The sequence below is a fragment of the Diaphorina citri genome, unplaced genomic scaffold (genome assembly GCF_000475195.1).
Source record: "Diaphorina citri unplaced genomic scaffold, Diaci psyllid genome assembly version 1.1 scaffold856, whole genome shotgun sequence".
Lineage (NCBI taxonomy): Eukaryota > Metazoa > Arthropoda > Insecta > Hemiptera > Psyllidae > Diaphorina > Diaphorina citri.
The window spans coordinates 85,884-96,321 of NW_007378288.1; the positions used below are offsets into that span (position 1 = coordinate 85,884).

At 38.3% G+C, this 10,438-nt stretch overlaps 1 protein-coding gene across 2 annotated transcripts; it reads right to left on the bottom strand.

Moving 5' to 3' along the window:
* Positions 1-299: 299 nt before the first annotated feature.
* On the bottom strand, positions 300-9,295 carry LOC103512583 (melatonin receptor type 1B-like). Of its 2 annotated transcripts, none has more exons than XM_017445462.2 (4): positions 9,117-9,295; positions 4,044-4,271; positions 2,142-2,464; positions 300-1,198 (listed from the first exon to the last, which is right to left on the bottom strand). In XM_017445462.2, exons 2-4 carry the CDS (start codon positions 4,264-4,266, stop codon positions 596-598), a joined length of 1,149 nt encoding a protein of 382 aa, XP_017300951.1. In that variant the 5' UTR covers positions 4,267-4,271; positions 9,117-9,295; the 3' UTR covers positions 300-595. The 2 variants fall into 2 exon arrangements, with proteins under 2 accessions (XP_017300951.1, XP_026681816.1); XM_026826015.1 differs by lacking the exon at positions 9,117-9,295 and adding an exon at positions 5,126-5,144.
* Positions 9,296-10,438: the final 1,143 nt, after the last annotated feature.

A 10,438-nucleotide genomic window follows, 5' to 3' on the forward strand; every position in this document is an offset into this window, starting at 1 on the left:
AGGAACCATTGTACGTGGCACATTATCTCCTTGATAGGTTCAGCTTGCTTAATACCGGCTAGGATCATGACTGCGGACACAGGGATAACCACTCCACTCACAAGAAGATCAGCCAGAGCTTCCACTGCTATGTATGTGTTTCCTGTAATATGTATAATTGACCGGTAAGGTGATGAGGTCTACTTATTTATAACTCGAGAGTTTTTGTTTAGAACTTGAAATTTGGTATGTAGCTGTCAAGTGTGACAAGGATGCGACACGAAACTTTTGGTTAAGATCGGTGTTTTTTTTTTTTTTTTTTGGTCCCCTGAAAGCTGAAAGCTACCTAAATGGGCAGTACTGTGTCTCTTCTCGCCCATCTGATGAGGGACATGTATACTACCTATGGGATGGGTATGCTACGACACAGAACACATGCGTCTCATGTAGCAATTGTTTCATTGCTACAAAATAAAAAAAAAACGGCGGCGAAACACTCATCTTTGAAAAAAGCGAGAGAACAATTACTCATTTTAATAGCGGAACTTAATTTTTTCAAGAAATGTTGTCACTTGTTCTAAACTAGAAACTCATGTACCTGAGTGCGGCGGCCTGATCACAGCTCATAAGATCGATTATGACAGGGTCGGTTGTTACAATTAATAAGCACTCTCTTGCTTGCATCTCGTCCACGCTGGGGACTTGTATATGAATACATATTATAGCCCGGAATAATATGAACCCTTACGTCGCCAGAGGGTCGCGTCGCATCACCTCGTGATCGTCGTGAGAATGTAACAGTTGTCTTACAGCAACAGTAATGAAACAGATTGATATAAGCGTTGCGGAAATGTCTGTTGGAAATGCAATAGAGGACACTATTAATGCAAGACTTGCTAAGCGCTAACCAGGCCAGATAGTAAAAGCTGGGAGTAATCTGGTGGCGAAAACTGGCAACAGACATGACAATACAGAACGGGATCCACAGGACAATAAACATGATATAGCTATACATGTTGGTCAACATAAGGGAATAATCCCAGCCAAATATAACGGGCGGCTTGAAGCTGGGGTTCTGACGAGCAAGCCGAACCTTGTAGGTAATCTTCATGTAAAGGATACATGTGATAATGATGGGAATAAAGAAGAACAAGCTACCGATGATACCCTGGTACAATTCCATATAGGAAACTTTCTTGGAACAGTAGTCAGGGCCAACCTAAGGAGAGAAACAATTTTAATAAATAAATAATAATTTTAAATTGTTTATTTTAAACTACTTAAAGTACATCTACCTACATACAATCCAGTTACCTAATTGACAACATGAGTCCTTTTCATAATACAAATGTTTGAGAAACTCAATTAATGCAACTAATACTCTCTATCCCTAAAAATTTCAAGCTTAAAGGACCGACAACAACTAGAATGTGATCCATGGTCCTCTCCTGTGGTGGCCTTTTTGAACTTTACTGAATGGGGCTCAACCAAATGACAATTTTTTTCGAGATAGAGTCCTATTCCGATGTAAAAGTACCCAAAAAGTGCATTGGCGCACTCAAAAACATCCAAAACGGTCCCTAAATCCCCTAAAATGTCGCTAAAAGGTCGCAAAAAAAATAACGTTGAAACAGCCATGGTTTACGACCTCGCATGAACTGAAGTCATCACGAAAAAATGGCTGCTGTTGTTGTTGTTGTTGTTGTTGTTGTTGTTGTTGTTGTTGTTGTTGTTGTTGTTGTTGTTGTTGTTGTTGTTATTTTTAATTAATCCGGGTGTTAATTTACTCTATATGTAATATGTGTTCCCCATCATAAGTATGTCAAAATATATGAGACCTTCGTTAGACTGCGGGAATAAATGGACTTTTCAAACTGTAGTGTAGTGAGTAATATGCTAACCAACCAGATCATGATAACACTCAGGATAAAGTGGAACTAGTAATAATACATAGGTACGTACCTTGTATATAAACTGTAGTGTAGTGAGTAATATGCTAACCAACCAGATCATGATAACACTCAGGATAAAGTGGAACTAGTAATAATACATAGGTACGTACCTTGTATATAAACTGTAGTGTAGTGAGTAATATGCTAACCAACCAGATCATGATAACACTCAGGATAAAGTGGAACTAGTAATAATACATAGGTACGTACCTTGTATATAAACTGTAGTGTAGTGAGTAATATGCTAACCAACCAGATCATGATAACACTCAGGATAATGTGGGACTTGCTGAAGAACGTATAACACTCAGGAGGCATACAGAGGCGTACATAGTTCTCCATAGCAATCATGGCCAATGTCCATACTGTAACCAGACTGCAAAGTAAGGTGAGGAACCATTGTACGTGGCACATTATCTCCTTGATAGGTTCAGCTTGCTTAATACCGGCTAGGATCATGACTGCGGACACAGGGATAACCACTCCACTCACAAGAAGATCAGCCAGAGCTTCCACTGCTATGTATGTGTTTCCTGTAATATGTATAATAAAATTGACCGGTAAGGTGATGAGGTCTATTTATAACTCGAGAGTTTTTGTTTAGAATGTTTAGATGTTTGGATGTTTAGCGACTTGAAATTTGGTATGTAGCTGTCAAGTGAATGGGTTTTTTCCACTTCCTCTCTTCATTCATCAAAAAAACACGTTGAGGTCGGTTCTGTTGCATAGGAGGTTCCATGCTGCCTGCTGCTACATTGTTGCTGGCTGGTACCATGTTGTCGGCTGGAACTATGTTGTCGGCTGGCACCGCTATGTATGTGTTTCCTGTAATATGTATAATTGACCGGTAAGGTGATGAGGTCTACTTATTTATAACTCGAGAGTTTTTGTTTAGAACTTGAAATTTGGTATGTAGCTGTCAAGTGTGACAAGGATGCGACACGAAACTTTTGGTTAAGATCGGTGCAACGCTTGGCGGTATTTAAACCGCTTTTTGGCGGTCTTCGGTGTAATTTAACAATATCTCGGGAATGGTATGAGCTAGACTGCGGACACAGGGATAACCACTCCACTCACAAGAAGATCAGCCAGAGCTTCCACTGCTATGTATGTGTTTCCTGTAATATGTATAATTGACCGGTAAGGTGATGAGGTCTACTTATTTATAACTCGAGAGTTTTTGTTTAGAATGTTTAGATGTTTGGATGTTTAGCGACTTGAAATTTGGTATGTAGTCCACAAAATGTGACAAGGATATAACACAAAACGTTTAGTTGAGAGTTGCTGCGGTTGGAGGTATTTTGTCCGCTTTTTGGCGGTTTTCGACCGTTTTTGTCGGTTTTCGACCGTTTTTTGGCGGTTTTCAGTTACATCGACTATACCATCGTACCTCCTATGATTATCAAAGACAACTTCAGCATGTACTGAGAGCTGTCTTGAATTTAGGTTATCTACATAACCTCCTTCAGCTTCACTTCCAGAATCTTCATCTGAAGGGAGATCAGGGAGTCCAGTGGGTGATTCAATATAAACCAAGTCTACATTAGCGAGTCTCCTCTCTTCTTGCTCTAAACTTTCCAACTCACTAATAATTTCTGAAAGATTTAACCTTCTAAAACAAAAGAAAGGTGTAAAAACAAATGAAAACTAAATATAAAGTAAGAAATAAATAGTTATAGAAACATAAACCATGTATTTTGAGCGCAAGGATTCATCAAAATAAACAATTATCTACTCTTTCAATACACAACGTAAAACGCAAAAACTGAGTACCCTAACAACCCCGCGTTGCATCAGCGCACACATTTTATATGGGTCTCCGTAGAGCTACAATATTGGTATTATTGACAAATAAAACATTATAAATTGTTCCTTATACTCTTGTGACTATTTACAAATAAAAATATAACGTGAAAAATAATTATAAAAAAAAATTAATTAAAAACTTACCCTCGAGGGTCTCGCGCGCGAGATAATGTGCGCGCGGTGGAGGGTGTGTTCACACGGTTTAGGATCGGAAAGGGAACCGAGAGTGTGGTCGCCCTAACAATTATTCTTATAATACCTAATTATTGAAAATTTCCATTCTTCGAGTGTGATATAATAATTTACCTCTTCGTCGAAGGTGATCTTCTATCATGACGGAGCTGATCATATAGCCGTTTCCTACACTGCCCAACACAGACAGTCCAGTTGTTATGAGAAGTCTTGCAACGCGATTCCAATCATATGGCAGCGTACTAGGATCCACTGTATCCATAGGCGTAGCTGATGTAAGAAGTTCGGTTGTGAATGGGAACAGAGAGTTGTTGGAAGAAAAATCTGGTGTCATCATGTCTCCTAAAACAAATCAAAAAAAAAAAACTAAACAAACAAACAGGTATTACATCATCATCATCACCACCCATTCTTCCTTATGAAATTTTTGACGAGGAATCGATTGGTGCAACTTTTAAGATTGTCTGACTTACAGTTCACCCAGATACAGGGCCGCACTTAGGGGGGCCGAGGCCCCCCCCCTCGAGCTTCATTTTCCTCACTTACTGTACGTTAAGTTCCGAAAATTTGGGGCCCGGCCACCCCCCCCTACGAACTTAATTTTCCGAAAATTTTGGAGCAAAATACCTCTCAAAATTTGGTCCCACAGAAAAAAAAAATCCCTTATTTTATCCCACGAAAGAATCCTAGCACGCGAAAAGAACTTTATTATACAATTGGATCAAACTTTATTTACAAATACAGATGGCAACAATATAAATACAAAATATAAATACAAAATAAAGTTTGATCAAGGGTGGGGTTAATGCCTAAGGCATTCTCTACCACAAAAAATGATCAACTTTCTGGGAACTATAGGGTTAGGTAGGACGAAAAAAGAACTTTCGCAAATTAACAACTTTTTGGAAATGATAGGGTTAGGTAGTACCTACACAACAAGATCATTCACAAATGATCAACTTTTTGTGGTATGTATTGGCTTTAGTAATTTAGTTTAGGGTTAGGAAACATAAAAAAGATTTCATATTTTCAAACGAATATTCGCCCGTATTTCGGCGGTTTCTAGGCCACCAAAGTTCTCCCCTCATATTTCGAGGTTTCAAATTTGTTTTTACAATCACCTTATGGTACTTGACAATCTCAGGGAATAAAATCGTTCACCCTAATTTTTGTTTGTCCGATTTCTATTCGCCTACCTTTGTTACTGTGTGCATTTTAGGGTATCTTGAAAAAATCATCAAGTTCAAGGATTAATTAGAAAAGTTTCGCTTCACGTAATCCTTTTTGACCATTTAATTTTGTAGGAAATTTTCTCAACTTTAAACGTATGTTTTTACTTTTTACATTAAGGGCGTGGTTTAGGAGTTATCCCCCACAAAAACACAAATGTGAAAAAAGGCCAAGTTTCTATCCAAAAATGTCAGCCCTTATAAGTGGTGAGATCAGAAAATTAAGGCCAAGTCTGCATTCCCAAGTTTTCGTATCTGCTGAAAATGCTGGATCTCAATTCCTTCAACCTTCTCTCAATTTCAACTTGGCAATGTTTTTCCTTCTTAAATTAATATATACTAATGTGTCTGCTGAAAATGCTGGATCTCAATTCCTTCAACCTTCTCTCAATTTCAACTTGGCAATGTTTTTCCTTCTTAAATTAATACCTACATACGGTACCAATTATTAACATGATTATAAAAGGAAAACATTGCCAAGTTGAAATTGAGAGAAGGTTGAAGGAATTGAGATCCAGCATTTTCAGCAGACACGAAAAATTGGGACTGCAGACTTGGCCTTAATTTTCTGATCTCACCACTTTTAAGGGCCGATATTTTTGGATAGGAACTTGGCCTTTTTTTTCACATTTGTATTTTTGTGGGGGTTAACTTAACATAAAATAAAGTTTGACCACACCATTATGTAGGAAATTTTGTGTACTTTAATTTTGATGTTCACAAAATTTGCGTTTAGGAGTTATAAGCTAAAAACTGAAAAAAAAGCGAAATTTCGGCCGTTTTCTGGCGGTTTGTCTGCCGCGCCGCCAAAAGTTCTCCCCTCGAGGTCTCAATTTTAGTATTACACTTCATCCACCATACCTAATGATCCTATGGAAAAAAAAAATATCTGGTGTGAACATCACACGACTTTCTATTACATTCGCAGAATACGTAGGTATTTGAAAAGAAATAGAAAGTAAAAAAATGTAATAAAAAGGAAATTTTTGACACAGGGGAGTATCGAACCCGCAACTTCTCAACTGTAAGTCAGAGAGTGCTAAAAGTAGCACCATTCAATTCCGCGTGAAAAATCACATGGGATTATCTATTCACTTGCTTATTTGGTAACGGTTCACGAATGAAAGGGAAATTTGTCGACACAGGGAAGTATCGAACCCGCAACTTCTCAACCGTAAGTCAGACAGTACTAAAAGTAGCACTATTCGATTTGGCGTGAAAAATCACATTGATTAGATTATTCACATCCGAATGACCAAATGTTTTCGATGTCTCTTACCGTTTACGAAATAAGGGTTAAGCAACAATGACTTTGGTTAATATCAGGATGGGTGACTATCCGATTTTTACCAAATTGTTACAGCCGCGTCCTTGGAACATACCGGGATAGCATACTAAATTTCATTGGGTTACCATTAAAAAAAAAAAAAATGACCTGAGGCCCCTAACCCCTACATGGGGTCCACCCCTGAAAATTCAAAGTGTCCCTCAAGATTTTTTTTACAAACCATTTGACCATGCAAAGTTTCAATTTCGAACCAAAAGCCAATCGAAAGATATTCAGCCATTGCCGGACTTTTGCCGAACTCTGTATACAGGGTGTTTATAGAGTCTTAACCAGGGGTGGGTTTCTCGAGAACAGAGGTATCCCCTTGTGGCTGCAACTTTAAAATCTTAAATGAGAACTCCCTACTGGTGATACATCATATTAAATGAGAACCCTCTACTGGTGATACATCACATTAAATGAGAACCCCCTACTGGTGATACATCTTGTTAAATGAGAACCCCTTACTGCTGATACATCACATCAAAGCGTTACGACAAAAAGCGATGTCCTATACAAGGTGTATCACAAAGCTATGTCAAGCCGAAAATGGCGAATAGAACAGGGTACAGGTCAAGGACTACAAAAAGTTCCCCGGACATTTTTTCGAAATCCTCAAACTCAAAATAACCGAGATATCCACCATTTTGTGTTTTTTCAGGTACCCCGACCTTGCTCCAAACATTTCATCATGGCACAAAATGTGTTAAAGCTAGAAAGAAACTAATTACATGTGTAGATAGAAGACAATATTATCTCTATTTTGAGACCAATTTCATTTCTAAAAGTTAAGATCCGTTCACACTATGGCTGTTGCGTCGCGCGATTTTGAATTTTTTTGAATATGAATGACATTTGTTACCCCCTGTATCTTCGGTTCAAATTGAACCACAGGATGGCAAAAATCACAAAAATTGCTCCATGTTCTAACTCTAACGTTCAATATTTGTTAGACTTGAAGTAATTGTCTTGAACGGCCATGAAATGGCAGGGTTTTTTAATTATTTCTATTTTTATTAAATTTGATTATTTATTTTATTTTTTCAATTATTGTTATCATTCATTCGTGTCGATACCTATAGGTATTATTTTCTGATTTTTTTTTTCCCCCACTTCGAACATCCTTTTTCCCTATGGTTTTCTACATTCTAAACCCTGCCATTTCATGGCCGTTCAAGATAATAACTTCAAGTTCAACAAATATTGAACGTTAGAACATGGAGCAGTTTTTGTAATTTTTGCCATCCTGTGGTTCAATTTGAACCAAAGATACAGGGGGTAACAAATGTCATTCAAATTAAAAAAAAAAAAATCAAAATCGCGCGCCTCAACAGCCATAGTGTGAACGGATCTTAACTTTTAACACATCTTGTGCCATAGTCAAATGTTTGAAGCAAGGTCGGGGTACCTGAAAAAACACAAAATGGTGGATATCTCGGTTCAGGGGTTCTTACGACAAAAAGCGATGTCCTATACAAGGTGTATCACAAAGCTATGTCAAGCCGAAAATGGCGAATAGTACAGGGTATTTTGAGGATTTCGAAAAAATGTCCGGGAAACTTTTTGTAGCCCTTGACCTGTACTATTCGCCATTTTCGGCTTGACATAGCTTTGTGATACACCCTGTATACAGAGCGTTTGAAAAATCTTGGAACCCCTGAATATTTTTTGAATGGCTAGAGGTGAGAAGCTGAAATTTGGTGTAGTGTTTTATCTTTTAAAATGCAATTTTTTAAAGTAGTCGCCAAATTTTGGCCGGAGCCAGGGTCGGCCCCAGGCGAGTCGACTTTAAAATCTTAAATGGGAACCCCCTGATTATGATATATTAAAATTAAAGGCCTTGAAAAACGTAGTACAATGGTGCAAAATTGAGCTCGGAGTTATAGCCTATTCAATACATTTTTCCATGTTCATCCGCCAATAGGGAAAGCACCACGGCGAGTCGACTTTAAAATCTTAAATGGGAACCCCCTGATTATGATATATTAAAATTAAAGGCCTTGAAAAACGTAGTACAATGGTGCGAAATTGAGCTCGGAGTTATAGCCTATTCAATACATTTTTCCATGTTCATCCGCCAATAGGGAAAGCACCAAAAGCGGGAAATTCATTTTGATCGGTGATTTGTGCTTCAAATAGGTCCCACTAAGGATTCATTTAGAAATCCAGACCCAAAAATTAAATTTAAAATGTTGGCTCTGATGGCCTCCAGGGTAGGGTTACCAGATGATAATTTTCAAACGCAGGGCATTCTAGTTGAAAAAGCGGGACATTTTGAAAAAAGCGGTACATCTCGAAAATCGTACTGACTGGTTTGATTTTGAAAATTTGGACCGATTGCAATACTTTCTCATTACCTTGTATAGGTTCCCTATACGTAAAGGTAATAGAAAGTAAAAATCATTTACCTAGGTACCCTAATTATTGCAAGATAAGCCATTGTTAAAATCCTCTATCTATTAGCATTATTCTTACCTATAGGTACTCAATTCGGGGTGCACTTAGCCTTGCCAATTTTGTCCTCACAAGGCTGAGTGCACCCCGAAATCCAAGCACAGAGCCGAAAAAACTTTGACCCCGCCGGGAATCGAACCCGGGACCTCCGGAGTGCAAGCCTAGAATGATACTTACTCGGCCACGGAGGCTACAAATCACCTTTCAGAATGCTTTCATTGTTTTTGGTAGTTCTCCTTTCAGGAAAAAAGGAAGGAATTTTTAACTGTGTTAAGCATATTTAAATGATTGTCACAAATATCGTTCCCCGATTATTACACCTAGATAAATTTTACGATTTGACTTGGACTCGAACCACCAACCTCCAGATCCAATGTCCAACACATTAACAACTGCACATTGGTTTCTCCTTTCAGATAATAACATGGCGGTTTGTGTTTTTCTACTCCGACTCGAGTTTCGCCTATTTTATAGGCATCTTCATGGGAAACTATTGGGTTGTTGTTGTTGTTGTTGTTGTTGTTGCTGTTGTTGTTGTTGTTGTTGCTGCTGATAGTGACAATGGGGGTGGGGGTACTGTCATCTGATCATAAATCAGCTGGTTCCTTATAGATACACTAGATTAGGGACCGTTTCAACGATTTCGTTCACACACTTCCCGGTTTCTACGGCGTTATGGATCTCGATTTGTTCGTGGTAAAGAATGTCCCGGAAGTGCGAGCCTACCCAAAGCATTTTATGTTCGGCCTTGTTAAGATCTATTAGACTAAAGTCAGATTTTTTTTTTCATTTTAGTACGCAGGTTTTATGCATGAAGCCGAACTTCAAAGCTAAATATCTCGGGAACGATAAAAGCAGAAACGATATCAAACGCAGGGCATTCTAGTTGAAAAAGCGGGACATTTTGAAAAAAGCGGGACATCTCGAAAATCGTACTGACTGGTTTAATCAAACGCAGGGCATTCTAGTTGAAAAAGCGGGACATTTTGAAAAAAGCGGGACATCTCGAAAATCGTACTGACTGGTTTAAAAAAAAGTAGTAGGTACCTACCTACCTACCTACATAGAATTAAATAGAAGGGGGTACCTACAAAATGACTGTGACGGCCACAGAGTATGCTGTTTTATTCCCGAACTTTATTCGAATGATCGTATTTTACTCGTAATAGTACCTACCTAATTATAAGATGTTATTTAGCTCACTTGTTTTTTTTTTTACCTTTATACTCGTAACTGCAAACTCAAGCAATTTTATTTTTCTATTTGAAATTTTTCTTTCTAAACAAACAAAGTAACGATAATTATTATTGCGGGACAAACCAGCACAAAACGAAGCACTATCCAATGGTGTGGTCAAAATTGGAAATATCTCACAGGGGCGGGCTACCATCAAGCCAGCCCGGCCATCTTGAATGTTGAATATCTCGGGATCCGTATGAGCATGAGCACAAACGGTGATTTTTATGGCCCAAACACATCGAATTTCCAATATGACCGAG

Excerpts from the sequence above, each read along its gene's own strand:
- LOC103512583 (XM_017445462.2), bottom strand. The coding sequence starts at position 4,266 with ATGATGACACCAGATTTTTCTTCCAACAACTCTCTGTTCCCATTCACA. Across the intron at positions 2,465-4,043 it reads AGATCACCTTCGACGAAGAG|GAAACACATACATAGCAGTG; the intron begins GTAAATTATTAT and ends TACATATTACAG. Across the intron at positions 1,199-2,141 it reads CACTACAGTTTATATACAAG|GTTGGCCCTGACTACTGTTC; the intron begins GTACGTACCTAT and ends TTCTCTCCTTAG.